Consider the following 15,083-nt stretch of genomic DNA (forward strand, 5'->3'; position numbering starts at 1 on the left):
ACCTGAAGAAACTCTTTTTTCCAGTAGTGAAGGGGAAGCCCAGAGCATTTTTAGTTGCAGATCAATGTGTACAATGTGTAATGCAGTCAAAAGGCTTGCATACTGATGAGGATTATTTTTTCAAATTTTATGTCCTCCTAGATTTTCCTGGCTTCAGGCAGAGGCTGCTGCACTATGATCCTGCTTCAAAGTGGAAACATTGGTACCCACAATAGCAGATCAGAGGTTCATAAAAGGCCCCTGAGCATGTCTGCAAAAAACAAAGGCAACAGATGTTCCTACCCATGGTGCCGCTGAGTTAAACAGAGAAGTCAAACTTCTTTATCTCCTGGGGGCTGAATTCCACGGTCAATAGTCATATAGTAAAACGCCAAGCCAGGGATGTGTCTGGATAAACTTGTGCAACAAAACACACCAATTTTGGTGTATTCTTAGAACTTTAAACTTGGAAACAATCTCTGAGTTCACTGCCCTTGAGTTCACTGTCTTCATATTACACATGAAGAAATTAATGACCAAAGGGTTTAGGTGACAAATTGGCGTCTGAGTGTTTCCTGGCTTGGACTGGCTCTGCTGTTGGCCGGAAAAGCTGTGCAGACAATTTTGAGTCCCTTTGTGACCAGGAGTCTCCGAGACCACTTTCAGTTTCAATGACTCACTAGAAGGACTCGTAGAACTCAGGAAAGCTATTATATGCATGGCTATGGCTTATAGCAAATGGATGCAGATTAAAATCAGCAATGGAAAAATGGCACATTGAGGAAAAGTCCATGAGAAATCAGGTACAAATATCCTGTTGTTCTCTCCCAGTGGAGTTGTGCAGCCAGCACTTAGTTCTCCTAGCACTGATACGCGACAACATGCATGGAGTATTGCCAACCAGGGACACTCACCTGAGCCTTGGTATCCAGGGTTTTAACTGGGGGTGTTGGTCACATAGGCATGGTTCATTGCCCAAGTGGCTGACCTTAGTTTCCAGCCCTTTCAGAGGTCAAGCTAGTGCTGAATGGTCCAAGACTCTCACCAAAAATCACATTGGTAGCATAGACTATCTGGTGTGGCCCAAAGCCCACAGATAAACAAACATACTTATAAGGCAGGATATTCCAAGGGCTGAGTGATTACCTCCCAGGAGCTGGGCAACTTTCTTTGGGGTGTCAGGGTATGACAACACACTGAGTTAGTCACTCACCAAAATTATTAATGGAAAACAGTTTGGTCAGATACTGCCATTCTGCTTCTGATTCCTGATGAAGCTTGACTTTAATACTCATAAGAATCCTATGAACTCCTGACTTAAAATTCCCATTGAAAGCAGTACTTTTCTTGAATTGCATTTTAAACATTTTGCCACTCCTTATAGAATGATTGGCAATAGCTCTTTTGTGCTAAAGGGAGCAAGGTATTTTTAATGAACAAGAAGAATCTATATTTGTTTCCTGTTGTTGCTGCAACAAATTGCTACAAAATTGTGGCTTAAAACAACAAGAATTTATTCTCTCCTAGTTCTGGAGGTCAGAAGTTTGAAATTAGTATCACTGGGCTGAAATCAATGTGCTGGCAGAGCTGTGCTCCCTACAGAGGCTCTAGGGGAGAATCCTTTCCCTGCCTCTTCCAGCTTCTGGTGGCTGCTGGCATTCACTGGGCTGTGACCACATCATTGTGACATCTGCCTCTGTCACACTGTTTTCTCCTCTTCTGTGTGTGTCAAATGTCCCTCTGATGTGCTCTTAGAAGGATACTTGTGATGGCATTTAGGGCCCACCTGGGTAATCCAGAATAATCTCCCCATCTCAAGATCCTTAATTTAATTACATCCATGAAGATTCCTTTTTTGCCATAAAGGATAGAATTCATAGGTTCCAGGGATTAGGACATGGGTATTGTTCTATTTTGCCAATGCTGCCGGGAAGCAAAATACCAGAAATGAATTGGCTTTTATAAAGGAGGTTTATTAGGTTACAAAGTTACAGTCTTAAGGCCATAAAGTGCCCAAGGTAACACTTCAACAATCGGGTACCTTCCCTGGAGGATGGCCAATGGCATCCGGAAAACCTCTGTTAGCTGGGAAGGCACGTGGCTGGCATCTGCTCCAAGTTCTGATTTCAAAATGGCTTTCTCCCAGGACGTTCCTCTCTAGGCTGCAGTTCCTCTTCAAAATGTCACTCTTAGTTGCTCTTGGGGTGTTTGTCCTCTCTTAGCTTCTCCGGAGCAAGAGTCTGCTTTCAATGGCCGTCTTCAAACTGTCTCTCATCTGCAGCTACTCTGAGATTCTGTGCGTTCTTCAAAGTGTCCTTCTTGGCTGTAGCAAGCTCGCTCCTTCTGTCTGAGCTTATATAGTGCTCTAGTAAACTAATCAAGGCCCATGCTGAATGGGTGGGGCCACACCTCCATGGAAACTATCCAATTAGAGTCATCACCCACAGTTGGGTGGGTCGCATCTCCATGGAATCACTCCAAGAATTACAATCTAATCTACACTGATATATCTGCCCGCACAAGATTACATCAAAGATAATGGCTTTTTGGGGGACATAACACATTCAAACTGGCACCGGTATCTTTTGGGGGGCCATTTTTCATCTTATTACAGAATCTTTTTGGGATTTTTAGGACATGAAAAAATTGAATTGCTTGATGTTACCAACATATTTGGACTTAACTAAGATAAATGATTCAGTATGTACAGGACACAGGCAAAAAGAAGACACAGTACATTTCATATGGAGGGCTGTTTCAGCTTAATATCAGTACAAATTATTTGAATTTTTTAGAAAAGGAAGTGAAGAAATTAGAGGTAACCTGAATGATGGCTATGCCTTTCCATGAAAAATGAATGAAATGGTTAAGAAAATTATTTAGCTAATCTAAGTGTTCAAAACTGCTTGGTTGGAGGTGAAGGTGGGGTGGAGTTGGTGAGGAGGAAAAGCAATTTTGGCATACCTATAAATTTGTGTGGCACACTTTTAAAGCTTTCCATAATTCAGCTCCACTCTACTTATCCAACTTTCCTTCCTATTATTCTCCAACATCTACCCAGGATGAGTATACTTAGAAAGGAAAGCCATTATTTAATATCAGAATGTTAGAGCCAGGGAAAATTATATCTTCTGCTTGTGTGCAATCTCCGACATCACTAAACAGCATGATTGTGAGTTTCGTCTGAGGTAAGACCCACCAGCTTTGGTGTAGACCACATGGTATAAAGAGGCCAAAGACAAGAGAGCCCTCCTTACCTGAGACTGAAGAGGGTGCTTCCATCAGGGTGTACTTGCAGCATGCCGTTCTCCACAGTAGTATCATGGATGAAGGATCTTTTAGAATGGACAAAAAAGATTATCAGTCACCTGAATCTTTTTGATCAACCTTTTCTTTGTTGTGCTAGGAAAGGAGAGCCTCTCCTCTTTCCAGTAATGCCTGAGATAAAGTCACTGTAAATCCTAGACAGAGAGAAAAGGAAACAAGTCCAAGTTAGTTGGAATATGGTGCAGGAAGGCCACTTCAATATTATTAGTCCCGGGACTGATTTTACAAGTGAAAATGGCTATATAGCATTTTCAGGAAGCTTCGGAGCCTCTCCCTCACATGGACTCCAGCAAATATGGAGAGTTTTTGGGAGGTGTAGAGTGTTCAAGTTGAGGAGGGGGAGCCAAGTCATAATCAGGAAGCATTTCTATGCAAGCACTCTTGGTAAATCATCTAGAGAGATTTCAGGAGAAAGTAACCTGGAAACCCATGGTCCAGTATTTTAGTGTGATTTCTTTTATTATCCTAAAAAAAAATTCACTTTCATAATTAATTTTCTATTTATAATTTTGAATTATTTATCCTAAAGAAGACTCCCTACATTCATTAAGCTACGGTCCCCACAATACCAGGGTCCAGCATTTCTCAGGGCTGTCAGTAGAAAGCAAGCTGTCAGGAGTCCTGGTGCTGACACAATCATCTTTCTATTTAGATGGATAGAAAGAATACCATGAAATGGTGGTTCTCAAATTTTAGTGTGTAAAACAATCAAGTGTGAAGTTTGTTAATCCTAGTTCCCAGAGTTTATGATTAGTAGGGCTCAGGCATTTGAAGTCTTACCGTTTATCCCAGTTGTACGGAAGTAAGAAGGAGAGGAAAAAGCTATATTAACATTTTATTAGCAGGAAAAAAATTGGTTAGTCAGTAATTTAAGTTTTTTTTGGCACTCAGATGCTACATTCAATACTTCGGTTATTTGAACAGAAACTTTCCTAGCTTCATCCACTATTTAGGTGTGGGCTGTGAGAAAATGCTTTTTATAATTGTTTAAATCTTACTGTCTTCTATTTTCCAATAATAGTCAAGGTTTTCTTAAACTAACACATAATAGAATTTTAGCACTTATTATACAAACGAACGATACATCTCAGTAAACTACAGATGTCACCAAATAATTATGAGCTAGTTGTTTTTCTAGGTTTAGAAGAGAGGGGCACTGTATGATTGCTTCGGATTAATCTGGGAGCATTAGCCATGTGTAATTTGGATCAGGGTCAGGGTGAATAGATAGAATGATTCATTCATAATCTAACACTACTCTACAGGGAATTCTGGTTACTGCATGGATTTCTTTAATAAGCACACATTTAGAATTAGATGCTAATTCTGTTCTGAAAGTCACTGAGCCCATTGGGGTATGTCAGTGATATATCAATGTCACTGTCAACTGGCTCTATCATGAGGAGCAGCCGATTCAGCATGTTGGGAGGTAAGGGGACAAACCTAAAGGCATTGAAAGTGAATTCAGGGTGAGACAAGAGAGGGTGGGAAGATGATAAAAGATAAGCAAAAAAATAAAAAATAAAAAAAAAGGAAAAAAGCCAATACTTGGGGTCACCAATAATTAGAAAGTATTTCTAAACTGAACATGGTGTGTTCAGTCCAGTTTTAGCTCTAGACTGACTTTCAAAGCTAACCTTATTTAGGGGGAGAAGGATAAGGTAGATTTTGGGGACTGCAAGGTAGAGACAATGAGAAATTTGGTGCAGATTGGGTCACTTAGAGATAATTTGCATATTTTTCTAGGAGAGGGGAAATAAGAGCTTATTCTTAGAGTACACAGGCTTAAGGAAGTGCCATAAGAAGTGTCTTCTGCTAGGGAAGAGCCAAAACCTAACCCAGGCCTTTCTGAGTGGTGAGTACTGTTAGTGCTTTTCCCTTTGGGAGTGGGGTGGTTAAAATGAAGTAAGTTTAATTTAAGCCTTGATAATGAATTGAAATAAATATTATATTAAATAATGATAAGGACACGAAGACCTAGAGTTTACAGTATGAAACAATACATAACGGGTCATAGAAATTTTGTTTAGACTTTTCTGGAATTTTTATGTGTCTTGTGATTGTTCTTGCAGTTAGCCTTTAGATGGTAATGACTGGCTGGAGGAATCACTATAAATTAAAATATTAAGAATACATACTTAAAGATTATTTTACCTTCCAATTTAAGTAATTTATATTTTCTAGGCCCTGCTCCCTTAAGAGTTCCGTACTTTGTTCTCTTTATTTCATTTTTTATTTTTTTTTTACATTTTTAATCTTTGTGGTATTTGAATATCACAAAAAGTACTATACAGAGTCTAGATTTCTAAAACTTAGTGCTTTGAAAATCACTCTATATAAGCTACTGTTCATTTACCAAAAATACTTTTATTCCAAGAAGTATCCAAAAGCAACTTTTGAAAATTTCACAAAAACACAGGGAAAAGATCCCAGAAAAGGGAACGAAATGCATGTATTATGTATATAATAATGCACATTGAATGACTAGACTGAATAGACAACAAATTAAATCTTTCCCCATGGAAAATGGAGTTTGAAAAGAAAGCAATTTAAATTCTTTCTATACTTGGAAAAGGTACTCCCTGCTTTTATTAAAAACAAAAAACAAAAAAACAAAGAGCTAGGCTGCCGTATTTAAAACAGTAAGCATCTGGCTGAGGGTTGCAACCTGAGATGACTCCAAGGACCAGACACTTAACATTAATAGATGAAGCAGGCCGAATCTAAGAGAAAAGCAGGTATGGGTTCCAGAGCAAACTGGAGGGCACAGACCCCACTCAAAGTTAAATTGTTGTGGGTGGGAAGAAAACCAAAATTCAAACCAAAACCAAAATTGAAGCCCAAACCAAAATTCAAACCAAAACATATTCACAGGCTGCATCTTACTGGCGTCAGGGCCCTTGTCATTAATTGTTGCACATGGTATAGTGTTGATAGAAAACAAATGCAATTAAATGGGACTAAATGGAACTCAAGGGAATAATGGGAAAAAAATAGCATAATTGAAGGGAACTGAATCAGAGGAAATAGTGATTCAAATATTAGAACATATATCAAAGAGATGAGGAAAAGAAATGGACATTGAAAATTTGAAACTATAAGTCTCTTTATTTGGCACAGAAATATGAAAAAGAGGCTGAACAAAACCCTGAGACTGCTTTAGCAAATTAACAGGACAGTAGTAGGCAAAAAGGAAATGTAACTGAAAATAAATACGTAGGTGCTTGTGCAAGTAAGTTAACCATGGTATCAACTCAATTATTCTTCCTTAGTGTGAAATACTGACAAACTCAGAAAAATACTTATATACAAAAAGGCTTTGGTAACTATGTAGGCAAGGAAGATGGCTCTAAATTGTGAATAGAGAAAATAAAATAGAAAAATTATGGCAAAAGATATTAAAACATAACAGCTGAAATGGTAAAGCTATGTTGAGGGAGAGGGAGAGGAAGAGATAAAAAAGGCATGCAAAATGGCAGAGATGACAGCAAAATGTTAAAAGGAAGTTTGAAGATAATAACAAGTAATAGTTTAGAGTTTAGAGGCTTAAAAATACCAGAGTTCCATTACAAAATAAAATAATGGCAATCTCTTCTAGATTTCTAGAAAATATAAGAGAATGGATAAAATTTTCTTAATTTTAACTTTTAGTACCCTGAATTTTTGTTAAGCCTTTGGCCTCTGTTATCCTTTGTCTACCGATAAGCAAAATTAATATTAATTGAAGCATCGAAAGCAGTTCATCAAGCCTAGTTTGACTTTCTATTATTTCATGGGTAAGGACTCAGTGTTGTGATTTCATATTGCATATATGTTATGATCATCCTTTTGTCCTGTACAATTGTTACGGGTTCATATTGTACAGCCAAATATATCATGATGTTCTACAATGCCCCATCACTATAAAAACATTAGAAGGAAAAGAGAAGAGTTGGAAAGGAATGAGAATTGTAATCAAGGGCAGAAAGAAGTGGATGGAAGAGAATAAAGCAACCAAAACTATTATGCATAGTAGGAAATCTAAAGGTCAGATTAAAATAACATATGTAATTAAAATGATTTATTTAAACAGTAGTGATTTGGACACTATTGAGTCTATCCTTTCAGAAAAAAGATCATTATCTCATGAAAAAATTTATCATGTTAACCTCTGAAATGCTGTCAGTACTTTCAACCTGAACATCTACACTGACTGGTACTGGGAAACCTTCAAAAAGAATGGATAATAAGCCAAGAAATGCTTTACAAATATTGTGGAAACATTCAAAGAAGAGAGTATAGTTAAATTACTTTTCAAGTTGTTTTTTTTTTTAATTGCTCCATTATCTATTGGATCACCTATTATATATTTTGTGATAATAATAAATTACATGTGTAAATAAATGCTATCCCAATAATCACTACACATTTGCATGGGAACATCTCAGTATTTCTCTTCTTCCATATAAAAGTGTTGTCTCCAGTATTTTTTTCAACAAGTAGTGATTTCAAAAGGAACCATGTTTTGAAAGCATGTCTAAGAATTTAGGTTTCTGCATTTTATATGGTAATGATCATCTTATAATCAGGGAGTCCATGATGCTGAGCAACATAGGAACTTTTCCTCTCCTGTCAAAAATCAGCCTTTTTCACTATTGCAGTACTTGATAGATTAGAGGAACTCAGATGATAGTACAGTGATACATGTGAGTTGAACAGATGCAGAATGTCCTTTCCCAGCTCATCAGCAGCCACAGCCTGCATTTGGGAAGCAAGAATCTGAGAAATGTATTTGAAGAAAATACACTGAAAGTCAGAAGTGTAGCAATTTCAGATAGAACTGCCCAGACTTGTTTGCAGTTGGGACTCACAGAATCAGGTTCATGGGCCCAGAGACTGAATGACAGACAACACAAGAAAATCCAGACCAGAGTGAGACTAAGACATTTCCTAGTTACACCTAATAAAGGTCTTCACTAGTTCCCATAAGAGGGAAGATTGATGTTGCTTACTCAATCATTTGGTTTTGTATAGGAAATTAGATGCATATATATTTATGATAAAATAGTTTATACATTTAAACATATAGTCTTCATATAGTTCTTTTTCCATAGTGAGCCATCCTCAATTAAATTTTATTGTCTCAATATAGTCCTGAGTTTTTTTTTAAAATCAACTGTTGAAAAAAAAAATAGAAATCCTGCCTAGTTGGATCCCAGCTGGTTTCTTTAGACAAGATTCTGAGATTTAGAGAAGCCAGACCAGAAAAGCTTCCTTACTGAGGCTACTGTTTGTATGTATTACATGTGACATTTGTGTGCATATAATTTAACAGCCTTTTAAACGCACAATACAGATAAATATTGCTAGTCCCTGTTAGACACATCTTTCTAGTTCCTGTCTTCCATCTATGACTCCTCCCAATGTTACCATCTCATTATTATCATCAGATTTTCTTGTCTGTTCCTTAAGTCCATACCCTCAATATCACTCCTTACTTAGAAGGGTTCCAACTAACCAGGTACGGGGTTTGTCACTTAAATTCTGCTTAAGGCTTCAGAAATTCCTCACTTGCATCTAAACCATTAACTTCTGCCATATTGGATCAATCATACTTTACAACATTAATAATGACAATTCTATAAATAAAATTATTTTTATTTATAACACTGATTAAGCATTAACTTGGGAACAGCTAAGTATTATTCCTTCAAAGGGTTCAGCTCTGGAGCTTTTGTTTTATCTGTTTGCCCTTTTTTGCTTTAATTAGTAGAGATATGAAAATAAATATTTAGATAATGGAAAATTTAGATTTATGGAAAGATCTGGTCCATGGCTTTACCTGGCCCTTCAGAGTGAGTAAATCTTCCCATTAACTCCATTCCCTAAGGGAATGAAGGATTTAGAAAGGTCCTGGAGAGGTGAAAGAATTTCCTAAAGATTTGGACTAGAATAACATAGGAGAGAGTTTCAGCCCAGTTCCACTAATATTATATGATTTATGATAAGTAACATTTGTAAGCTTAGTTTCCCCATTTATTCTCTAGAAATACTCACCTTGTAGACTCATTTGAGGACTAGAGATAATACATAGATAGTGAACTTAATTGGTACTCAACAAATTGTACTAAGTTTTATTACTACTGCAATTAAGTAAAAATGCAAACGTGTCCCTTAGCAATGCCAGGTACTACTCCCAATCCACATTCACACATTTAGACTATAAACCCACCTCTTACTAAAAAATGATACAGTGCTTCTCATCAATTACTTTATGAAGAAAACCACAGAACAACTAGAATATAGAAACTCGTGACTTGTAACTAGCTCAGAGTTGCTGGTGACTATCTCTGCAAACTTGGGGTCAGCCTTGTTAAGCCTCTAACCAAAGTCATTTCATGTCAGTATTGGCCAATCGCTGGCCTCAGGGTCGTCTGAAGGCTAGTCTGACAGTGGAGTGAAAGCATAGACTTTTCCATTAAGAACAGGTTCTGAAAACGTCTTAGATGTCTTCTCTCCTCCTTCCAAATTTATACTGTTCTTACGGGGATGAGCTCTTTCATTTCCAAGGAAACTGCTCTAGGGTGCAGGCCTAATCTCATTTCTCTTTCTTTGAGCTCCACGTCTAGGTGGAACTTACTCCTGGATCTAGGAATCTGTACTTTGCTCTGGCACTCTTGAGGACAAAGAGGAGGCTGAGGGGCATGTAGAGGCAAGATGCAGAATCACAGAATTTTGGAGCTGAATAAATCTCCAAAAATCCTTCTATTTACAGATAAGGAATTAAGTCCCAGAGAGAAGATAGCAATAAAATAGAAGGGATAAAAATCATGGAATTTGTAGCCACATAAACCTGAGTTAGAGCCAAACTTCCATAAATCCCCTCACTCTTTTAAGCCTCAGTTTGCCATCTGTAAAATAGGGATAATTAATATATTTACCTTATAGGGTTGCTACCAGATGAAATCAAAAGATGCATGGCAATCCTTAGCCTGACTCTGCTCAAATGTCTTAATAACCATTTTTCATGATCTATTATATAATTCATAGTAATATATACAACATGAATAATAATTTTAAAAATGCTTTCATTAATTCTGTATATAAAACATTTTAAACATAGTAAAAATTATATAGATAATAACCATTACGATTATGGTGTTGATTTCCCAGGATCACTAACTAGTTAGTAGCAGACACATTTATAAACCTTCTTATATACTTAAAAATGTTTCACCCATCTGGATTTTATGCACGCTGGGATAATGAGGGTTAAAAAAAGCTTTAAATCTTATCTGTAGGGTGCATTTAAAATACATTATTTAATATATTATCTTACCTTATTATCACAGCCACTTTGTGGGGTAGGTAGAACCAGTTTTAGTTCCATTTTACATATGAGGGAACTCAGAGATATTACAAAGCACGCCCCAAACAAAACCTAGTTAATGAAGGAATAAGATCAGGTACCTCTGATCCCACTTTCATTTTCTTGTTTGAAAGGCAAAGACTATACAAGAAGCTTTTAAAAATTTAGCTTTTCCCTTAACTTGGTAGTTGGTATTTAGATGATGAATAGAAAAACAAAGAAATTATCATCTATAAGACTAAAACAAAACAACAACAACAACAAAAACCCTTAGTTATGGGAGATGTAAAGGGTAGGGAAAACATAAATAAAGAAAATGAGCTGCAATTTATAACCCAAGTTAAACAAAAAGCTCCCCTAAATTTATATCCTCCTGTTTCCACATAATGAGTCAATTAATCTTCTAGTGCTTTATAAATGTAAAACAACACTGCAGTAGCAGCTGGTTTTAATGCTAAAGCTAATTAGGAAAACACATTAAGTCAAGAGAAGTGCTGAAGTTACATTTAGCTCAAGAGGAAAATACTACGTATGTGCATTTGGGTTATGGACAACTGTAAAGAAAGAGAAGGTAAATTGAAGCTTGTGTTTTATATCCTGGAGTCTCATCTCCCCATGAAAGCAGCCCTGAGAAGAACAGAGAAATGTTCAATAAGAAGTTGTTCTGACCAAGACAGGCAAGAGAAAGTTAAGGGCTATATTTCATAGAGCTACCAGACTGGCACCTCTGATTGAATTTATGGATATTTTCTTCCTGAACTGATTGACCACACAAGCCATTTGGACACTACATAGCTCCAATCCATGATTGTCAGAAAATTTCTTAATTGTGGGGTGATTTGCCACCTGCCACTAAGTAGCACGGCAATTGCATTTTTAATAACCCCACAAAGTAGCTTCAGGGGAAAAAAAAACTGGAAAGAAAATGTATTCTTGCTTAAAAAAAATCTTACAATGTAACTCTAACAGATCAAGTGAAGTGGAAATTTAAATTGTATGTTTTTCTGGAGGGTGGAGATGAGAGAGGGAATGGAGAGTAAGGGAATATATGTTTTAAGAGAAAAGAGGAGGGCCTGTTCTTAGTAGTCTTTAATGTGCATGGTAATCACTGGGAGGCCTCGTTAAAATGCAGATTGTGATTCAGGGAGCCATAGTTGGGGCCTGACACTCCGCATTTCTAACAAAGTCCCAGGTGATTCTGCAGCTGGTCCTTGGATTCACTTTGAGTGGCGAGGCCTCCCCAGACAGCTTGTATCAAGGCCCAAATTCAAGGAGTCTTCTTTTCCTTTCTTAATCTTCCTGGCTTTCAGCAACCTAAAATAGATCCCATAAAAACAGTTTCCTCTAGGATAGGAATTAATTTAATCGAGGAACCTAACCTGACAGGAATTAGGGAAGATTTTTGAATTGGTATTGAAAAAGAGTGTATCATGTTGAACTTCTAACTGCTGCTCCGCAGATGACAGTTCCAAACCCGTTTCCGTGTGCCTGGCGCCCTCTAGTGTCTGAAAGGACCCATAGCCAGGAAAGTTTATTTTCTGAACCCTTACCAAGCAGATTTTTTTTCCCCACTAAATGGTGGTAGGGAAAAGACTTTGGAGACTTTTTATAGAATCAGAGAGACTAAAGCACAGAATATCTATGTAGTAGTGGTATAATGTACTGTCCAAACTGGGCAAAATTGGGGAAGAAACCTGCTATTGGGAATGGCAGTTAAGAGTTCAGGCATCCTTGAGCAATTGTGGTAAGAATGACACAATGAGATGAAGTGATTGAGAAATACAGTCTCAGAAGTAAAAATGTATTCTTCTCTAAACCTGCTTAATTTCGAGGCTTCTAGCCTGTTAAATTAGGATTTAATAAGTGTGAAAGTGTTCTGGAACAACCAAAAAATTTTAAACACACCAAGATTTAATTCAATGCCTATAATTTAATGCAGTGGTTCTCAAAATGTGATTCTTAAACCAACAGTATCAGAACCACCCAGGAACTTACTAGAAAGCAAATTCTTGGCTTCACCCAGATCTGGCAAATCAGAAACTCTGACTGAGCTTGAGGCCCAATAATCTGTTTTAACAAGATGTCCCAGTGATTCTAATGCTTACTAAAGTTTGAGAGCCCCAAATACAATGAAATCAAGCCAGACCCTTATGGCAACTAAATGGATTCAGGGGTGGGAAACAAACAAACAAACAAACCTCAACTTAAAACTAGCTGGTATACTTTTTTATTTTACTTGTTAACAAATTAGTTGTATTTGTTACCCACATGCTTATTGTGCTTTCCTGCTCATAACTGCAACATAACAAGAGTATTAAGTTCTCCCCATCCCTCCCTAAGTACTTGAGGTATTAGTTATTTATCAGAAAGTTGTACCTGTTTTGCTGCCGAAGGATTCTTCCATTTCACCTTCATTACCTAGTTCCCTCATCTCTACATCTCCAGAATTCTGAAAAGTTGTCAGTTCAGGAATTGTGGGAGACTTTGTGTCCATGAAAGAAGAGGCAGGATAGATTCTGCTGGAAGTGGCAGAATTCAGTTTAACCAGCTGATTTCACCACCCTGTGTGTATCTCTGGAACACCTTGGCACCTCGGTGATGCAGCTGTATTCACATGAAACAATCTGAGGGGCAGAAAAGGTTTCCTTCCAAGTATGTATCTCTAATATGTCCTTCTTTGATCCTCCTTTCCTACCATTGCATCTTTGTTCCACCAGTTACCACTTTCATGGCCTTGGGCAGATCTCTTAACCTCTCTAAACCCTGGTTTCCACATGTGCATATTAGGGATCATGATAGTGCCTACTTCATAGGGTTACTGTGAGGGTGGAATGAGATAGCTCAATAAGGGCTTAGGACTGTGCAAAATTTTGATTAATTTTAGTTGCTAAAAGTGCTATTAGGTGAAAATCTAAGTGGCATTGGTTCATGGAGAGCCATGACTTTCTATAAACTAGTTCTTCCGTGAAATCCAAACATTCAAAGATGGAGCTTATGAGAATACTCATCAATGTTTTATGAATATCAGGAGAGTTTAGTTAAAATAATAAGTTGGTGTAAAGGCAGGACATGTTCATTAATTCAGCCATTATTTAAGGAACATATGCTAGGTAAAATTATGTGTATATACAAAAACAGGCTTTCTGGTCAATTAAAAATGAATAAATGATCAAAGGTTCACATTCAAGAAATGATGATTACACAAGCTCTTTTTTTTTTCTTTTTGTAAAATTGATAGACTTTACTTGTGTTTTGGTCTGAAATAATTGCTTCATTTTCAACCCCATTTTGACAGTACAATGGATTGTGACACAAGAGTTTTGTAAGGCTAATCCAGGTATCATTGCAAAATCATGTTGCTCTTATTTCAGGGACCATACTTTGGTGCTTTTGTCTTTCCTTGCTCTAGTTTTTCGTTTGCTGCTCCCCAAAAGGAAAAAAAAAATATGCTTCTTGATATTTTGATTTAGGTTAGCCATCTGTGCTCAACATAGCATCCTATGCAATAAATTCATAAGATCTCGTTTTCTCAATTCATATTACACATTGCCAATGATCTGCCAACATTTGCTCCTTACTGTGTAAAGGTGGGGCAGGTAAAGTAAACCAAATTTTGGAGTATCTTAAATGATAAACTGAGTTTGGATTTAATGTGTTCAGCAATATTTCTCAGAATATGGCCTTTAAACCTGGACTATCCCAATTACCTCAGTGGAGGCGATCAAAGTTTAGACTCGTGGACCTCACCCCCAGTCAAGCAAACCAGAACTTCAGGAATCATGGTGCGGGAGTCTGCATGTTAGTAAGCTACTTAAATGATTCTTAGGGTCACTGAAATTAGGCAATCATTACACTAAGACAGTTAAAAATGTGCAGAAAGCAGAACAAAAAACACCGCAAAATTGCAAACCGATTGTAGAGTAGAATAGTGACCCCAAAATTCATGTTCTCTGGACCTCAGAAGGTAATCTATTTGTGAATAGTGTCTTTGCAGATATAATTAATTGAGAATCTTGAGATGAAATCCAAATCACCCTGGATTTAGAGTGGGCCCTAAATCCACTGTCTGGTGTCCTTTTAAAAAGTGGAGGGGAAACAGGGACACACAGGGAAGGCCATGTGAAGATGGAGTCAGAGGTTGGGGTTTTGGTGGCCAGGGGCCACCAAGAGCTGCAAGAGGCAAAGAAGGGCTTTTCCCAAGGGCCTCTGAATTGAGCATGGCCCATCTGATACCTTGAATTTTGACTTGAGGCCTCCAGAATTGTGAAAGAATAAATTTGTTATGTTAAGCCACCCAGTTTGTGGTACTTTGTTATGGCAGCCCTAGGAAACTAATAAACTAATGAACATAGTGCTGTACAAAGACAAAATGAGCAGAAAATATGTGTGCAACTTGAAATTGGAGGCAAGCTCCCTGCAGGAGGTTTTA

General features: G+C 37.4%; 1 protein-coding gene across 1 annotated transcript in view; it reads right to left on the reverse strand.

Moving 5' to 3' along the window:
- Positions 1-13,085, reverse strand: part of GABRR3 (gamma-aminobutyric acid type A receptor subunit rho3) — a 38,916-nt gene extending 25,831 nt beyond the window's left edge. Inside the window, 4 exon segments of the mRNA XM_037804966.1 lie at positions 3,229-3,337; positions 3,339-3,430; positions 7,430-7,513; positions 13,031-13,085. Of these exon segments, the coding sequence (XP_037660894.1) occupies positions 3,229-3,337; positions 3,339-3,430; positions 7,430-7,513; positions 13,031-13,085 (340 nt within the window).
- Between the last annotated feature and the right edge of the window lie 1,998 nt (positions 13,086-15,083).

Source organism: Choloepus didactylus, chromosome 1, assembly GCF_015220235.1.
Source record: "Choloepus didactylus isolate mChoDid1 chromosome 1, mChoDid1.pri, whole genome shotgun sequence".
Lineage (NCBI taxonomy): Eukaryota > Metazoa > Chordata > Mammalia > Pilosa > Megalonychidae > Choloepus > Choloepus didactylus.